The sequence below is a fragment of the Melanostigma gelatinosum genome, assembly GCF_949748355.1.
Source record: "Melanostigma gelatinosum genome assembly, chromosome: 6".
Taxonomy (NCBI): Eukaryota; Metazoa; Chordata; class Actinopteri; order Perciformes; family Zoarcidae; genus Melanostigma; species Melanostigma gelatinosum.
The window spans coordinates 9,601,081-9,621,157 of record NC_136639.1 but is presented as its reverse complement, the minus strand read 5'-3'; the positions used below and the strand labels follow the sequence as shown (position 1 = coordinate 9,621,157).

General features: G+C 39.8%; 1 protein-coding gene across 1 annotated transcript in view; it reads left to right on the top strand.

Moving 5' to 3' along the window:
- LOC306778693 (leucine-rich repeat transmembrane neuronal protein 4) overlaps positions 1-4,807 on the top strand; it is a gene marked incomplete at its 3' end in the record, with an annotated part of 48,016 nt that extends 43,209 nt beyond the window's left edge. Inside the window, exon 3 of the mRNA XM_079270331.1 lies at positions 4,610-4,807. Coding sequence (XP_079126457.1) covers positions 4,610-4,807 — 198 coding nt within the window. The remainder of the gene's footprint in view (positions 1-4,609) is intronic.
- Between the last annotated feature and the right edge of the window lie 15,270 nt (positions 4,808-20,077).

The window sequence follows — 20,077 nt, the reverse complement described above, 5'->3', positions numbered from 1 at the left end:
AGATTGGAAAAGGACTTCCTGAGCCATTCAAGTTGAGGAGAGATGCTGATCATGCCTCGGGCAAAATACGACTGTATGCAGCGTTCAGCCCTAAGCAGCTCTGTTGGCAGCTGTCCAAGCTATGCTAGCCAATGAGTCACCTCTCAAAGACCTCCGACCATAACAGCCAACATTTCCTCAATATCCCTGATTAAACCTGAACGCTCACTCAGCTCAGTTCGCCAAAAAGGCTTTTATTCTTTCTTCTGTGCTAAGACTTGAAACTGAGCCTGTTTTTACTGCCTCAGAAATGCAAATATTTAAACGTTATCTCACTGATGGAGAGATGGCAAGAGGCTGCATCTGCCCAGTGTGAATCAAACAATGATTGCAATGTTTTGCAATGCCAACATTTTAAACAACATTAATTCTAATGTAATGACTCTTAACTGCATCGAGACTTGATCACACTAATGAAGAGAGCTGGCATTAAGTTAATTGGCTTTGTTTTGATAATTAATATTTTCTATTTGAGTAATTGGTGGATGCTTTTATCCAGAGAGAATACAACTGAGATAGAAAAGCTGCTTGAAATCTTTCACAAAAACACTGGAGAGGTCCTAATAACTGGTTGACTAATTGAAATACAACAATGATGTTGTTGAAATCTAAAATGTGACCTTTTGGTTGCCAGACAGCTGTTTTGTTTTAATAAGTAGACCAACTCTCTATACCCCAAATATACAAACAGGCACATTAGTCATCCGTATCTGTGCTGCTTCAGCACTCATCATTTTAGACACTTTGTGACCTGTTGTAGCCACGTAGCCTGGCTCTGTTTGTTGTTTGTTGATCTAGATTTCAAGGAACTTATGGTACAGACATTCATGGGTGAATTCTACTGACTTCTGTGATCCCCTGACTCCACATGAGGTTCACATTTGGGATTTTTAGTGACATGTCTTTACTAATATTCTTTGTATGTCCATGAAATTTGGAACACACGTTCAACGTTCCCCTCAATATGAATTGTTATCACTTTAGTCATCCTCGATCTTTTGTTTTGACCCCAATATCAGGTCAAAACTCGTATTTGTCCAATATGTTTACGGCAAAATACCTAAAGAACTGATGACAACTGTGCAGTGCAACGTATCGTCATACAATGGTTCGTATGATATATACCGGTACTACAAAATGTTACTCCTCATTTTGCATGCCTGGCCTTCAAATTCACAGATGTTAATCAAACTGGACTTCCTGGACGTCTTCATTGTCTCACCTCGACCGTCGCGGCCCGCTGCATTGTGTTTTCATTCTGAAAGCCTGTTTTGTCTCATGAAATAGAATATAGGAGAGTGCACCAAAATATACAACGGAGCAGAGCACATTTAGGGAAATGTCATTTGAACGATTCCTACTGTAAGTGTGAAATCTTGCTATTTCACATCCCACTGCTTCACTCACTTTTTCATTCAAACCCATTTGCAATGACGAGTGTTGAAGAGTTACGAATTCAGTGATGTTTCCGTCTCTTTTTAGTGTCAGTAGCACAGCCACTGTCATGAATTCACACAGTGTGGCTTTAGAGGGCTGATCTGGAGCATGTCATGTGGGCTCAAATGTTTCAGGTCAGGTCTACTTCTAAGAGAGACAAGTTCCAGATATACCACCCTCAGCTGTCAATGAACTGAAGAGGACCTTATTAAACATTGAAGACCCCATGAAATAAAAATATACTTTATTTCATAAATAAAATTATATTTTAATTTATGGTGGGAGGCTCCTGTTAACAAAAAACATGACGGCAACTTAGTGAACTTCAGAGTAAGAGTGCACATTATGTAAGCTACAGTAGGTGACAGTTCAAGCAAAGTGCTGGAAAAGGTAGCAACTGACTAAAGTGTTGAGGAGGAGGCAAAACAAAACAGAACAGGGTCGTGATACAGTGTGGTATTTTAATAAAACTTGCCAGGGGGGATATCATGGTGTATTTACCGGTACGTGTATGTGTGTATCTCTACATGTCAATGTGAGTTTTGGTTGGATAGACGAATAAAAACATTTGCATGCATGTTATTTTGGAAATGGGATTCAGTGACTCCACTTCTTGCTGAGAGATGTCACGACTCTGACAGCACAAAGTCCAGGCCGAGGCATGACCACACGTGTTGCATCACACTATATCACCTGGGCGGGAGAAAAAAGGAGTTTGACATTGGCAGCGTTTGAAATGTCTGCCGTGTCATTTGTGAAGGTTACGGTTAATGTATATCACACACATCAAGTATTTGTCATTTCCTTGAGTTTTTAAAAAGGTCCAATTCCAAACAGCACATTGCATACTGAGACAAAAACCTTGACGTTGATGCATCTGCCGCAGACTGAAGACAATGTTTTTTTTTAAAAAGGAAGAGCTACTTGTGTCAGCTTCTTTGAGAAGGTTTAAATCAATCTGCACAGTGATGCCGAGCAGAATATATGTTTGAGCAGCAGAAATAACCTGACACAACAAACAAGCAGCCGCAGTTAAACCTTTGCATTGCATTTTTTTTTTGCTATTCTGATTATTATGAATGACACAAATCTGTCAAAAAACCCAAAATGCTATTTTGAGGAGACCTATATTTCTTTTCAAAGACTTATTTATGTATTGAAGGGATGGATTGAGATCTGTAGATGGAAGCCAAAAAAGTCTTTCATTGTCTCAGTAACTGCAGCTGAGTTTATTTTATGCCACCTTTAGTTTTTAGCCGGGATAAACGAACAATGCAAAAGTCAAACAGAGGAGGAAAGAGATGTTAAAGAGACAAAGGTTGTAAGTGCTCTGCCAACTACTGCTGTACACACAGAGAGAGGGCTATTGGTTCAACCAGCCAACCGACCAAATGTATAATGACTGCACTTACATGTTTGACTCCATTTCAATATTTGGAGTCTTTCCCCTGACAATTTTTACCGAGACCTCCCAGATTCAGACCCCCTCTCTGTAGCTCATTTTGTATTCTGAGCATTGTTGTTCATGCATTTTTTATTAAGGCCTCTGAAGTAGTGTGCAAAGTTCAGCTGTTGAATTAGACAATAGGGTGTCTTCAACTAATCTTCTTATTAAAGCGGAGAGCAAACAGAGCCAGATCATTTCATGAAAGGAAACATAACCTTTGGAAAGCTATATGATCTAAAATTCAAGCGTCTGAATGGTCTCAGGGCTGTGAACTAACCAGATACAGAGAAAACTTAAATCTAAACGCCATTTCTGCATCAAATCAGCTTCATGATTCAATAAAGTAATCCAATCTAACATATTTTACAATAGCTTTTATGCCCACAACTCATATTACAGTGATTTTTCAGGCTGGCACTGTGAATCCTGCAGCTTGTGGGATTTTACAGTGGAATTTGGAACAAATGGTTTAACGAACAATAAACAACATTAGTTGTAACAGTATGCTCATTTATTAAGCTGCACATAGTGAAGTTGAATATGCAGTGTTTGAAAATGGGAATACTTAATTGCTTAGAATAAGACAGGTAATTTGAAATTCAGAGCAATTATATATCAGCAAACAACAATTTACTTTGATATATTGGAGTAATGTCTACATGAGCAGAGAATGAAGTCTCTCTCTCTCTCTCTCTCTCTCTCTCTCTCTCTCTCGCTCTCTCTCTCTCGCTCTGTGTGTTGAAGTCCGAGCGTCTCTATGCTTCGTTTACAGAGCATTCAAAGGTTTTGCCACAAAAGCTGGATTGGGGCCAGTTAGATGGCTGAGAGGACTACTCTTTAGTCTTTCATGCTTTTAGATTGTAAAAAGTCCTCTGAACAAATTGAATCTGTGAATATCAGCTGAACATATAATTGGCAGGGCCCTATTGCAAACACTGTTATGGTTCGATAATAATCTGCAAACAAATTCAAAGGGTACTTGGGAGCCAAAGGAAACAACAATATTAGTACAATGTATAAAGAAGAAAAACAATATAACGGGTGATTCCAAACTTTTCAACGTCAGTGTATGTCTCCGTGTGAAATCAAGTGCTGCATGTGCTCTGCATGACCTGCCATGTTTCTATACACTGCATTGTGTTGCTTTGTGCATTTCAAAATGCAGAATGGGAGTGCATTCATATTTAGGGTGAAAGCATTAATAGACATTACGGTATTAATATCAATATTGCACAGGCCACTATGCAGCTTTATTCCATTTAATTGACATAATTCAGACCACAGCAACACGTAAAACTAAGAGGGGTCGTTGAATCAGCAAAGTGCTTGTCATGTAATAAGCACTCTCTTCTAAATGGAACCTTGACTCCATTTAAAAGAGGGCAAAAAATATGTGCGCACTCTTGCTTAAGGCTTTCATCTTGCATATAAATCACTCCAGCTGAAACTGGGTCTTTGAGCACCACAGAGTTTCAGGTCTTGGGGCGTGCACACTGTATCAGCTGCCTAGGCTCTATTAATGATGACGCTGTGCCACAACCGCATGAAGTAAATTAAGACAATTCCAAATATTCTAAGAGCAGATAAAAGTGTTGAAACAGTGGCTTTGTTTTGGCTGATGTAGAACGCTTACGCGTGACTCTCTTTTGCTCTCCTTTCTCTTTTCTGCTTTCTGTTTCTGTCTAGATACCGAGGCAGCTGAGTGCTCTGACGTTGTACAGGTATGAGCAGTCGGTTCTGGATTACTGCCACGCCCACCTGTCGCTGCACCTCAACGTGGGCATGGAGCCCCCAACTCAGGCGCTGGAAGGTCCGCGGCCAGCCAAGTACCGCCCGGGCATAATGGCTCCCCTCCCCTCGGAGCCTGCGCTGCCTTGCCCATAGAACCACCCCCACCACCACCACTGAGCTGTGCACACTGTGAGGCTCTGTGTCCAAACTCCTGTATGTCTGCTGCACAGAATCAGTGGACCGCTCAGATGAAACACAAAGCTGTGTGGGAGGGAACTGGGTCTGGTAAAGAAGCAAAGGAGACAAATCTATTGCAGAGCATCCTAGACCCAGAGTAATGAAAGTGGAAATATGTCTCGGTGGAAATAAAGGAGTGCAGTAGTATTGATTAGTGAGCTTCTGACCTACCTGACTTTCAATGACCTCAATTAGCAAAGGAGGCTGAGCAGCAGCATAACTTTCCACGTTCTGCTCTGCCTCTTGAGGAGTATTAATAACTAATAATTAAATGATTTGTTCATCTTATTAAACATATTTCCTCGACTGCTCCTCATCTGCTCTCTGCTGCGTCAGGTGAAGTAATCAAATGCAAAATGCTATTAGCAGGGAAACAGCATGATAAGCAGTTGAGTAGCAGAACAAATGAAAGATCAGCCAAGCTTAAAGGTTTTCGGCTGCTTTTTCTGATCACGCTGTCAATCAGAGGTCTCTCTCTCTAACTCGCGTGGCGTTTTTCATCTCAAAGAAATGAGCAACCCAAATGAAATTACCCAAGACGAGAGGAACAAGTCAGATAATAATGGACTGTAATTGTCATATAAAATGTACAGCCTACATCTTGCCGGCAGTAAGCATAATTTACATGGTGACTTTTGATTTCCCTAATGATTTGGGATGTTGATCACGCCATAATTCATATAATTTAATGAGAAATAAACAGATGAAAAATAAACACCAGATCTCGGCGCACTGGGATGTGCGGATATTTCTTTTCACCATCCATTTAAATCACTCTTGTAGTTCATGGTTTTTTGTTTGTTTTTGTTTTTGAAATGTGTCCTTCAACCAATTATCTGATTGTGCACTCATATATCTACATGTGTGTGCTTTTTACAAGATGCTACATTGTAATATATAGTAAAATAACCTGTGGTAAATGACCAGTAACAGTGTCATTCATCAAGATCAGAGGCATTAACCTGACCAACTGTCTGCTGTACTTAAACAGCTGCGTAGGTGGTTAAGACTGAAGAGCACAGCGCTTAATGCAAGACTGATAAATAATCATGCGTGCTGTTGTTTTGCCTTAGCGATCAAGACCCTGATGATAACTTTCACTTGCTTTTCTCTCCCCCTGTGACTGTGTGACCGTTATCTGAAGTATATACTCCTCTCTCTCTCTCTCTCTCTCTCTCTCTCTCTCTCTCTCTCTCAGTCCCTCACGGACTTTTATGTTGCTTATAGGAAAGGACAACTTGTGTACAAAACAATACCCAATTAAGGTCCTGGGTATTAGACAGCAGCTCTGTGTTCTTCACAGTGTGCCATGAAACTGGGGGAAGCTAAATATAATATAATTGGAACGTGTGTCAGCTGGGAATTGACCGTTAGTTAAACAATGCCCCTGAACAGAAATTGTCCAGTCATAGTTAAGCAACCATGACAAGGTGCAGCAGGCCTGTAAAGCTATCTCCACGTGTTGAAATGTTGCACATGGAGCTCTAAGAGGGTTCTGTCTTTTTATCTAGCCTATCCAAAAGCATAAACACAAGAGAAAAAGTTTATGAATTTGGATTAAACTGTGTTTGTTTGCTCTAATGTAAGCTGCAATCATTGATAAACCCAATAGCTCACTGCCTGCACCATTATGTTTTGTTGGGTTACAGGTTACGTTAAACAAAAGCGCCTTTCACATGTCCCCACTGCATGGCTAATAGATCAGAGTCTGGGGCAATTTTAGCAGCTCTGTCCTGCTCTTGTTGTGCTTTTGGATTTTTGGACGTTTACAATCCGTCAAAACTCACGACCAGAGACAGCATTACACAAACGCACCTGTCTGTCCTGGTAAAACCCTTTTTTCACTTGTCATGTTAAAAGTGAAACATCATTTTCAAACATACAAACATTAAAGCATAAACGTAACCTCTGTCTTACTTGTCCATGTGTAAGCTAAGCAGAAATAGAAACATATATAAAATATATGAAACTGTCATCATACTTAGGAGCTACCTACACTAGTGTAGCTAAGACTATTGCTCCACATTGCAATACCAGAACAATACTGGTTCTTTGTTTCCATGCTCTCTTATAAACTGGTGAGGATGCAGATTATCGGAGCAAAAGTTTCATTTTGCAGCTTAATTAGCTAGCTAGCTACAGGTGATACCATCTGTCAGCATTAGTTGTCAGTTCAGCTGGAAAAATCAACAGCAATGAGAAGATTATTTTGTTTAACCTGCCTCTATCCGAAATCTAGGACCTGCTGATTAATGACTATGAAAAATTACTGTTACTTTTGATTGGTACATTTTCCCAGGTGGTTTCATAACGCTGTGCGAGAACAGAAGGCTTGACAGGCATAGCAACAGGGGCTTAGCAAGCGGTCAATTCTATTCCGCTGAGTGGCTTTTTACAATATTGAGCAAACAAAATGCTTTTGAACGTGTGACATGAATTAAATTGTCCTTTAAATATTATATATTTATTAAATATTTGTTTTTATTCTATTTTTGTTATAGAAATGTTATTTTCCTTGGGGTTTTTTTTGGGGGCGGGGGGGGGGACATAATGTGTCCAGAGATGTACAATATTCCATCATATTTCAAGATCATTATCAAACCTGTGTCCATCTATAGTCATGCATCAACTGTAATCTGAATATTTCAATGCTGATTGTATAAAACCAGTCATCCAACATCATTATCACAAATGAATGACATATTGATTGTGTACAACTGCACACTTATGTCAGATTTTCAATGATCCCCTAATAACAGACATTTTGTAAATGCTCCGCCTGGTGTTCCTCTGTGATAAAGAAGAAAAAAAATCGTCAGCGCAGAAGATATATTTGCTTATGACAACACGTTCTGACACATGACAGATTCACGCTGCTGGAGGATTAACTGCTCTGTATATAGCCGCACATGTGGAACAGTTTAACGACGCTGATAGACTGCACATACTGCACTCACTTCAAGTGTTCAGAGGAGCGTTGAATGAGAGAGTCGGGACAGGGAGGAGTGGCAGATGCAACAGAATAGCATTGAGACATATGTGTTCACATGCATTTACACAAACAGGCTGATGGCTCATGATGCTTCAATAAATAACCACTTCTGGAGCAGTTCTGTCTCTTCAACTTCATCCACAAAATAAGAATATAATTATCACCCACAGCACGTCTTAAATCCACTGTGTGACTCATGGAAACACGAGAGCAGTACAAGATATTTTTGTCCTGGAGTTTGCCTAAACCAGGAGGGTTGCTCAATGATTTTACAGGTCGCAAGATGGCTTTTGGAAAAAAGCGTTCGAATAGAGAAATGCTGTTCTCTGTAGCCTTGAAACGATTCAACCTGTAATCAGAAGTCGACTGAAATAGTCCAGAAAAAAGTACATCGTTTTGTGCATGAACACTCAAGTCAGAGGGTCACTGAAATATGTTTTTAAAGGACCATGTCCAAGCCTGTACAGTGAACGAACAACAAGCTCGGTGCACCGAACTGTTATTAATATCCAATTCAATCATTGACTTAATTTACGGAAATTAAAAGTGTCACGGTAATGCCAAGAGATGTTTTATGGTTTATTATTCACTTGACATTTTATCTATTTGGACAACATATTGGTCTTTCTGACAATCTGTTGGCACTTTTTAGGAAAGCAGACACAAGCTATTTTCTCCCTCTTCGGAGCTGTCAAAGTAAGCCAGACAATGTAACACTTATATTACGTGGGCTTAAAACCTCATCCCTCGTTCTGTTTCATTGATTTCCTCAAGTGATCTTATTTCTGTGGGATTCAGGACGTCATCAAGAGAGCTTTCTACATTTACAAGACCCATAAAAAAAAAAATGCACAATAAACTACAGGGTAGAAAAATTGTAAAAAGTCAGGATAGCTCCTTCATTTTATGTACTTTCTCTTCCCTCCAAACAACTTGTGTGATTCACAGTAACTCTGTACTGTTTTCTTAAATGATGATAAAATCCAATAAAACCGGGCCGGATGTTTTTGCTCTTGGCATAGTCGAACCTATATTCCTCTCACGAATGCAGAGCAGTTGGCATAACACAAAACAAGTTGCAATGTTTATTTTTTAAAACTCCTAACAGATGTACGGTTCATATCAAACTTGCAGGGCGAAACTATACACGCTTTCATGTTCGGCTGCACTTCAGGCAGCGGTGTATTTGTCTGGAAACATGCGGCTTTGTCTCACCCACGAGTTTGTGGTGTATTTGAAGTATTTCGATTTAAGGTCAAGCTCAAGTTTCTGTCTGTCTTTGTCCGTGTCATTTCGGAGCTGTGTTGCAACTGCTGGCGGGCAGGGCAGCTGTGAAAGCGCTTGATTTCCCCTGGGAGTTTTACTGCTGCTATGCCCACACTTTGCGATTACCTTTACCATCTCACAAGCTCGCTATGACAATGGTGCTGCTCGTTTATTTTTAAACTGTCTCTTGAATCACAAGGCAATCGACTAACAGAGTCAAAGTTCTGGCGGCTTCTTAGCGGTCCCGGTGACTCATAACTCTGTTTCTCTGGTTTTAAAGTTGCTTTCATCAGAAAATTGAAAAGTTCTGTAACTCCCACATTCATATTCATTCACCGAATCCTCTAGTTAATACATGAACACTATATTTGAGTACAGGCCATTATGCTGCAATGTGATGGGAAGAGATGCCTATCCCTGGATAACCAGTAATCTACTCAGTAGTGGCATCATATATAAATGATTGAGGTGAGGATGGGGGCTTTGTAAATAAAAGCAAGTCGCTTCACAGGGTTATTAGCATGTTCTTTGAACCCACCCTTTGAAAATGCCCACCCCACATAATTATAAAATAGTGTAACATTTGTAGAATTCGCTTCATTGTGTGCCATAATTAAAACCCTAATGTCTTTATGGAACTGCTAATGAGCGCCACACTGTAGACATGAATAAGACCTTCATACAGAGACAGAATTGCTGTTCTTTGTGGTGAACTGGTGACAGCTGTCTTTTTCATTGAATAATTGATCTAAATATTAGAGGAAGGTTAAAATAAAGTATGAATTTAGGATGAATAAAATGTAAGATTCACCCCCTGCTCTCCTAACTGCCCTACCTCCAATCAAAATAGAAATGAAAACAACCTCCTCTCACCCTCTAATAAGTTTGGTTCAGTCCCTTACCCATTGTCATTATGCAGAAACAAAATCCGAATACAAGATACATCTTCATCTTTTGAAATAATAATACACAATTCACATGAGGATGCCAGTATTATTGGATGAAGGTTAAATCCAATAAGCAACAGAGGCTTTTCCTTGATTGACGCACTAAAAACAGGGTCAGTGCAGGGTGATGCTTGACTGAAAGCACATTTGGTACTAGCTGGTGAAAGGGACTGCCCAGCCTCCTTTCAAAATAGAAAAGACAAAAACAAACAATGTATTGCAGCTGTTTCAGCCACTCTTCTCTCGTCGCTGAGACCTGAAAGCTAGGATGATGCATAGTTAATGGCTGCTATTGAAATACTCCCAGAATCCATCTCCCTCAATGCCACAGTCGGCGTTGAAAATACAAATCAATTATGATAAATAGAGCTGTAGTTAAGCTGGTATTGTAATGTGTGGTTTCTATTAAAGGCTGAATGTCACTCACTTGTTCAGCTCACGTCAGGATTATAGTTGCAGTGTGCGCTATTATGTGACAATTCTTCATCAAGGCCCATCCAGATTCACATTCAGCTGCAGTTTAGATGACAATTGGGTCGGCTTGCTTGACGGATCTTTTCCTAAATATAGATAGATAGATAGATAGATAGATAGATAGATAGATAGATAGATAGATAGATAGACAGATAGATAGACAGACAGACAGACAGACAGACAGACAGACAGACAGACAGACAGACAGACAGACAGACAGACAGACAGACAGACAGACAGATAGATAGATAGATAGATAGATAGATAGATAGATAGATAGATAGATAGATAGATAGATAGATAGATAGATAGATAGATGGACTTTATTCATCCCCAGGGGGAAATGTGTATGTAGCAGCAGCAAACGAAGTTACACCGTAAAATAAAAAATGTGAAGTTTGGAAAATGCACAATATATACAATACAATAAAATAACAGAGCAGAACCCATTAATCTATAGAACATTAAGTAATAAAAAAATGCAGACAAAATGCACAGTATATACAATGAAATAGAATGGTATTAAATGAACTAAGTAGGAAAACTAAACTAAACAGTAGTGCAAAAGAAGGCCAACAGCGGCAACAACGGCGTAGCGGTGTTGTCATTTGAAGGATGATCTGACCTGAGGTGATTTATTGTGTGTCTAATAGCAGTGGGCAGGAATGTTCTCCTGTATCGGTCCTTGTGACAGCGGAGCTGGATCAGTCTGTTGGAGAAAGTGCTCCGCTGTCCCTGCAGTAGGTGGTGGAGAGGGTGATCCGGGTTATCCAATATGGATGATAGTTTCTTTAGTGTCCTCCTCTCTGCCACCTGTTCCAGATAGTGTTGTTTGTAGCCAATGATGGAGTTTATTAAGTCTGTTGGTGTCTCCGGCTCCAATGCTGCTCCCCCAGCAGACTACGGCGAAGTCCAGTGCACTGGCCACAACAGACTGGTGGAACAGCTCCAACATCTTGCTGCACACATATGTTATTTACCTTAACGCTGACTCACAGATACTACGTTTCAGTTGTGACAGATTGTGTTCCCACATCATTCATTTCCCCAAAAATCTATGAGTAAAAGGACGACACCTGTAGCAGGCTGCTCACTGCTTCAGCAAAGGGAATAACCACAAGTGGCTCTCATAATTCATGCAAGGTATAATGGAGCTAGGAATGACGTAGACAGACATTCATTAAAACATACTTACGTCAATCATTATTCTTTCTATCAAATGTCTAATTAGTGCGGCATATGTCTTTAGGGATATTTATACCTACATTGTGTCTTAAGGTGTTGCGTCTCTGGTCAGCCTCCCTTGCATGATAATTATACTGGTCACCACGCGCTGCGTATTGCACAGATTGGTATTTTTAAGGAGGAAAAAGGTTGCTCGGCAATCCATTGAGAAAAGGTCTGTATGAGATGTGGCGAAGACAGAGAGCTGGCAGTTGCTGGGTAAATTGCAAGTCGACAATCAAAGTCATATCACACTGAGCTGGGGAGCAGAATGAGAGGATCAAGCTGCTGAAGGAAGCTGTTTGCCTCCTGTCCTGATCCGCGGCAGCAAGTGGTTGATATCAACAGGCGCCATGAACGATTAAGTACAATCCATAAATTCGTCAGTAATTGATTATTTTATTTTCAAGAAGGAAAAAAAAGAGAAAAGCTTAACATTCATCACAGTCTATTCAGGATATTACATTCTTATATCAGTGACTGACATAGTTTGGATTGGGCTTTGAGCAAACTGCTTTGATTTTGAGTGGGACAAGTGAAGTAGGTGGCATAATTGGGTTCAAACTCTGTGGAGACTGAGTGACTTACCCCCCCCCCCCCCAACCCCCTCTCCTGAGCATCTGAAAAAAAAGCCAGCCATAATAAATAATGGGCTGTTGATGAAACAGCACAAATGTCTTACACCCGACCAAGTTCACCCACTGTCATGGCACGACGGGGCGGATTGAATTTAGCTATCTTTCAACTTAATACACAGGTGTGGCTGTGTGCCCTGCGGAGTGTGGGGGGATTTATGGCTGGGAAGACTGTAGCTGTCATGTCCCTGCAGCAGCAGCACCACCACTGCTCAGCATCTCTGCCAAGGCGCAGTTTACTCTGCCAGCACTGCCCTTGCATCCCAATGAGCTGCATGCAGGAAACGCCTAATGTTACAGCCTCTCATCGTGCATCCTGGGATATGAGCTCAATTAACTCAACACAAGCACTGTCAATGGGGATCAAAACAGATACATGCCTCGTATTCAACTGTGTCCATAATTACAGAGTATGTAACACAATAAGTGCCACAAAAAGCAGTGTTGGACGGATGTGATTGACAGCTTTGATGTTGAATTTCTTTGTTTCACACCTCTTATTTTTGCCTGGAATCCATCTTTTAGCGTCTGTAAGCACCGGCATTGGGCATTAGGGGTGATCTCAGAGGCCAGGAATAAAACCAGAAGATGCTCCATCAATTTTAGCTTGCTACACTGATTTACATCTCCCTGGCAGAAGGCAATTCATGACTTGTGGAAATCCAGCATTTTCCCCCCATTTTTCCACATGGCTGGGAATCTATCATGGCAAATCTAATCAAGAGCTTCAAGAAAGGCTACTGGAAGTAGCACGTCGGATCATGTTTAATCAGTGAGCTTGGATATTTAATCAGAAATGAATTAGAATACTGAACCTGGTTAAGTAACAGGAAGATCTGCTGCTACTAGAGCTCGGATTGACGAGTGACGGTGAGGGGAGCTTCAGAAGGGCTCTTTGCAACTGGCAGGGTTTCATTCGTGAGTAATTATTTTAGGTTAAACACAAAAACACCTGGCAGGAGGGAGATCCATTAGAGAGAGCTGAGCTGGGTGCACACCACTCCTGTCACTGTAATCAGTATCAATTGAAGCTGGTCTGTCATGCTCTTGGTCCATTTGGTACCAGTTCCATTTTCAAATTCTTTGTGTTTACAGAACCGCTCGATGACACATTTCATAACTCACTCAGAGATGGCTGCATAACAAAGTACGGACTAAAAACTTTTGGAAGTAAAGCATTTAGAAATGTATTCAGCAACCAAAATGTATTGTATTTACATCGCCACTCTAACCCACAACTGTTACACACAGCTATCGTTCTTTTATAAATCTGTCATTAGCCTGCAATGAATATGTTAAACACTGTGTATGTATGTGTAGTCAGAATCCAACATATTTATTTTCCATTTGAGCGTATGAGGCTGTCGTTCTCCTGCTTGTATCAATTTACTCACTAAATTAAGCTAATCTCCCGTTCCTCTATTATGTTGAAGAGAGTCGCACAGTTCATTTCAAATCATTTAAATATATAAAAAGGATTGTAGACCAGCAATTGCAGCAGGAATTTATTCTTTAAATTGCCGTTAAGTCTAGCCATTAGAGCTATTGGTTCATATTTCTCCAGCACCATACCAAGAATACAAATGTTGTGATGCACGGTGGAGTTATAGCCCTTACAGACGGTTTATTAGTTGCTTTTTTTCATCCGTCTTTTGGAGTCTTTATATGCTGCAGCGTGTTGTTTGTGTGTAAAGCCGAGGAGCAACGTACTGCAATGAACTGATTTATTAAATTGTTTGCCTCACAGAAACCACAAATATCCCTCATATTACAGGGGAGCTGTTGACTGATGTATCGGTGCAGCAAAATGATAAATTGCATCAAGGGCAGCCAAGTCAGATCCCTCGCACATACACAATGTGTGACACAGGAACACAGGCACTTCAATTCTTGCACACACCTGTTTCTAATATGACATAGCGAACACAAAGGACATTTCTGGAAGTTAATGGATACTTAAGTACATTTTACAGTGGCCCTGAAAGCTCGACACACTGTAATTGAATACAACACAAGCAAATAGACTCAACACAAGAAAAAGGAGAAACATCTTCACAGACTTCACCACACTAAAAAAATCGATCTGGCAACATGTGCGTCGCAAGAAGCCATACATTTCATACTTCCTCTGATATATTACAATATGAAAACACTGGTCACTATACTGGCATACATTTCCCACAATGCAATGCAGTGTTGACATCATTCACAGCTCTGTAACGCAATAAACACTTATTGAGTATGTAGTGCAAATGTGATTTCAGACACAGCACAAGCGTGTCCCAGCCATGTGTCTATGTAATCTTTTTGCAGCTCTTTTTCTAAATGCTGTGTCATGAAGTTGATGTTTTTTGTGTGTCATTAAGTTGGTGACGATGTTTCTTAATTTGCTTGTGTTCTGTCTATTTGCATGTGTTTTATGAATTTGCAGTGTTTTGAGCTCTCAGGGTCACTGCACATTTTGTTAATACTGACGCACTCTTACTTAGAAGTGACATTTTCTCAATGCAGGATTTTTACTTGTAATAGAATATTTTACATAGCTCACTACTGTAACCTAAATAAAGGGTGCGAATTCTTCCTCCACCACTCATAATAATAGATAGAATGTCAAAACGTGAGTTTTTGCTGATGGCTTTTTAATTGTGAGATATTGATTTAATCAACACAAGGCAAAGGAATTGATCATCTTTATTTAACTATGCCATGTCTCTGACTGATCTTTAAAAAATAATGAAAAACAAGCAGTCAATTCCCAAAATAGCTTTATATAATGTGGGCGGAAAAGAATGTGGTGGAGCCAATTGTTGGTCTTCTATAGGGAAAACTAAAGAAACACATGTTTTACACAAAGCGGTATGCGAAATGCAGAAAAGGGGATACTGTCAATGTGTCACAATTTCATACTATATACTAATTCTTCTCACTACACGATAAGTGTCTTAGAATGTTGCGTTTGCCATACAATATATAAAAGTATAAAATATATATGTAAAAAATATATAAAAATCAACATATTTTTACTAACAGAAAAGGATACATTACATTACAGTCATTTAGCAGACGCTTTCATCCAAAGCGACTTACAATCAGTGTATTCAACATTGGTATTCAACATAGGTATTTTGCTGTTTTGCCATCGTCCACAGGACTTTTAGTATACGCACCATGACTGGTTTGAGTAAACTTCATTTTGTCACTTTTTGAGTGTGAACACACCACATGATTAGAGGTAGTATGTGTTGTGGATTTGGGACACAGCTTGTGACTGGGTTTTGGTTTTGGCATCACCATAGCTGGGACCAAAAAGCACAAATGAGGGATTAAGTGAGATGAAGCGTTCGTCTGTAAACTGTGATCTGGCCATGCTCTTGTTTTCTCCTGCTATTAAAATGTAATCAGTGACACTTTTGGGTATGCTTAACTGCACATGTAGTTAATAATGAATTGATAAAGGCCTAATGAAACAAATAATAATTTGTTATGTGCATGTTATGAGTAAAACATTTGAATGAGTGAACTTCGGTATTAGCATGAGCAGCAGCAGTCACCTTGGCTGAACAGATAAAAGAAATGTAAGAAATAAAAGAGCACCATCTACAGAAAACCAAACTTGAGAGATCTCTGGATGTGCAGTGCATAAACACCACAGGAATCGGCATCAAAGATGTTGCTAAATCTCAAGGATTACCACTGTGTGCCTACACCAAACCCAATAACTTTGAAATTCTTTGACGTTTGCTCAGGTGGCTGTTACAACAATGTGCTGCCTTCATACTGGTTGGTTTTCTCTGCCAGTGTGTAGTGAACTTTTGCACTAAGCTTCATTTTCAAAAATATCAATATAAAGATTTCAAGATGTATTGGCAGAAATTGAATATAATATCCATTATTATATCTTCATTAATGTGTTACCATCTGAAACTAAGAATCATTGTGTGTTTTGTCATATCTACATAGGGAGTGCGTCCTCTTTATGGAGCCCAGTCGCCTGGAAACATGTTTGGTTTTGTACGTTCCTGCAAACCACGGATACATTGAATGTCGACACCTTTTTGCATCCGGTCAGAGAAGGTTCCGTAGTATACCGAACGACGAGCGGCAGTGTAATAAAAGAGGAAGTCCACAAGGGCAGCTGGAAAGGATCAAACAAACACAGGACTTTCACCCAGGAGCTGTTCGTTTTCTGTGTGAAACAAAAAGTAAATGTGACGTTAGAACGCTATCATTTTAAAAACATAACATCTAAATGCTCAAACCTATTGAATCGTTTCACAACGTTAACCACGTGGCAATGTGTGGAACCTGATACGAGGCTGGTATGAAACTAATTTATTAAAAGACATAACAAGATTTCACAGCTGTGCATGCCCACATTGGTAAGAGGCATAAATGAAGAAAAATGCATTCTTGTCTGTCAGAGGATGAAATGTGTGTCAGCCCTCTTTGAGTGCTGGCACATTACATTATCTATTAAAAATATTCCTACACAAGATGCACAGAACCTCTCACACCTGTCAGCTCCAGAGATCACCCACACAATCTCTGCGTTTGTCTGTCTGCCCTTAGCAGCCCATCAGCTACCAGGCTCAGTGGACATCCACTACACCTCACACACACACACACACACACACACACAAACAGATTCACCGCCTCCACTGCCACCCAGACCCATGCACATCCATCATAATTATGCACAGCAGGAATTCAAATAGCTCTTCGTACTTCAGAGCAGAGGAACATTGCACCAATTTTCCTTCACATTATACGGCACCTGTAAATCTATTTTGGTTATTTTTATTTACTGACTATGACATTGGAGATGCTTCAGTTAATTCGGAAGAGATCTGAATGAAAAATCTATTTGTGCTTCCTGTGGTTGCTTTATGCGCCTTAAAAAGCATCACATGAAAAAGTTGCAGCACAGAATATTTGGAAAACCCCGAGGCTATATTGAGTTGCTATGCAAAAGCCACCTCCACCGTCATAACCTGTGTGGGATATGTCACCTTTTCTGTGACATTTTTCCCTCATTTAAAGAACGGCGTCACGCTGCGCTTCCTTGATGAAAAAAGACTGGATTATTTTTCTTGAAGATGGGATTATTCTCAAACTAATTTACTCCTAATCCATTCTGATATTTCTTTCAGCAAGACCAAAGTGTTTCACGAGATGCAGAATTCAATAATCAGGAATGTGATGAGTTCCACGTAGGCCATTTGCTTCTAGAGTATGTTGCAATAAGTCTACATGTAAAGGAAAATGCCCACTTGATGTCACTTTAGGGACGGGGAAGGGGACAACTGTAAATGAGCATCACAAATCATAAAGTTTGAACTCCTTGAAAGTGGAAGGTTGGATGAAACTCGTGGGAGATTAAGTGAGATTAAAGATGCTTAATACCTGGCAACCCATCATTGGGCAGCTTTCCATGAAGCGGTGACACGAAAGGTGACTTTGACACAAGGAATAGAGCGGCAGATGACACTCTGTCATGTGGGAGCAGGGCTTTTTTTCACATTTCAGTGCAGCAATGTCTAATAAACTGCAAGAGCTGCGGTCATTGGGATGTTTTTGGACAGAAACATCTTTGTTGATATAGTAATTCGTTGATAAAAAAACTGCTGCTTCTTAACTTCTTAATTCTTAATTAAATTCACAGCATTTGCTGTTTCAAGTTGTGAAAGCAGACACAACCTGAAATGTCCTCTTCCTGATTTTAAAGGATACTGTATGATCAGTTCATCATATTGTACATATCTTAGCTTCCTGTTGTTAACACCAGGGGAGTTTTCACACTTTAAATTGTGTTTACGAAAAAGCAATCTTTCCAAGTCATTGTCTCTTTATGGGGTTGTTTTATAAATACTCATTGAAAGCTATAATACCAGCTCTAAATTAAAAGTGCCACTGATCCCAGTGGGCTGCACAGTATCTCTGCACACTGTAAATGTTGGCTCTGTATCTAAAAGTTTCATTGACGCCGGCGCAGCCAGCCCATGTTCAATTCCCCCCCCCCCCCCCACAGTAATGTTCCCCTGAATTAAATGGGTTTGCGAAATTGAGAATATAGGAAACCATTTTGGAGAGATAAAATTATTTTGGTAGAGTGCAGAGCAAAGTGTATATCCTCTTCTAAGTGATTTCAGGGCTACAAAAATCAATAGCTCTCTAGTTGCATTTCTGTCAAGTTGATGGAGGTGGTTGAGAACAGGTGCAAAGATCGATCAAGCTGGAAATCAATCAAATCTGAAACATTCCATTTGAAAGGCGAGAAATAGGGCACGGAAGTGAGCAGGAGTCAATTTTGGAGCTCTAAAGGTTCATTCATGTTGAAAAAAGGCGTAGAGCAGCTTGTCGAGGAGGATTGGGAGGTTAGTTTTCCATTGTTACTGTCTACATTTCCTGAGAATTGAATGTTTCCCAAAATTCAACATGTGTTTTACTAATCAATGGATTACTCTCCTGTAGAAAATATGAAATAAAAGTGATGAAATCAACACTAATACATCAAATCTACCTTAATCTACTTCACTGGTGGGTTAGTGCTTGAGTAATTCATTTAACATCTCCAGCACTAAACTTCCTCAAGTGGAAATGGGAGATTTTCAATTTTCAGCCTCAAGTGCAAGACAGAATCCTTTTCTCTCCAGTTCTTTTCCCTTTGTTCTGATGTATTTGAGCCAATAATAATGCCTTACACTGCGCTGATACTTTTATCATTGGACGTGACCTTTCGGTGGGTTGAGAAAAGGACCGACACTTACCTGTGAAATGTCACAATACTATCCTGGATGTCATTGTAATTGTATTGTTTGGGGAAAACAAACCAAAAAAACAATAGTGGCGAGCACAAAGGTGGCACCTTTCAGGGAGTGGACTCGGGTGTGTGTGACCCAACACTTTCTGTGAAAACACAGTTTTTATAAATAGCTCTAAAATCGCATTCAAATTTGAACTGTTAATATTATGTGGACACAAATTCTGTGGAAATTGTATTGTTCTAGTCACAGCTGAAGGCATCATGCAAGTTTGAGTCTCCTTCATGTAATCTTGGGAGACAAACATACATTTAGTGTATAGAGCATACGAGGTGTTCCGGGACACTGCACATCTTTAAACACCAGCAGCAAAGGACTTTCACTTCTCTGCTGGATTCACAGACATAACATTTAAAAAATACATTTTTAAATAGACCTGTAAGTGTAAATCTCTGGGACATAAACATGCCCACAATAATAGGGAGAATTATGAGATTCTAATTTGACTGCAGTAATGAACTGGTGTGGATATTTCATAATGAAACAGAGCCATTTGTCATACCATAGTAAATGGACATCTGACATTCATGTAAATAGTTTGCTTCCCAGAGTCACTTCAATCATATCTTCAGACACTGTTATTACGTTATCAAGCACTTCAAGTTACCATATAGACTGCTGGTCACAGAGAGCCAGAATAAAAGGAGATGAACACTGAGGAGGAGAGTCTTTCGTTCTTTTTTTAAGTGATCCTAAAATATCACACATATATCATACAAAAAATGTAAACGCTGTTATAAAAAGAATAGCTATCTTGCAAACCCAGTTAAGTTAAACAGTAAAAACAACTCAAAAATGCTGGATGAAACCTGACAGTGTTTAGTGAC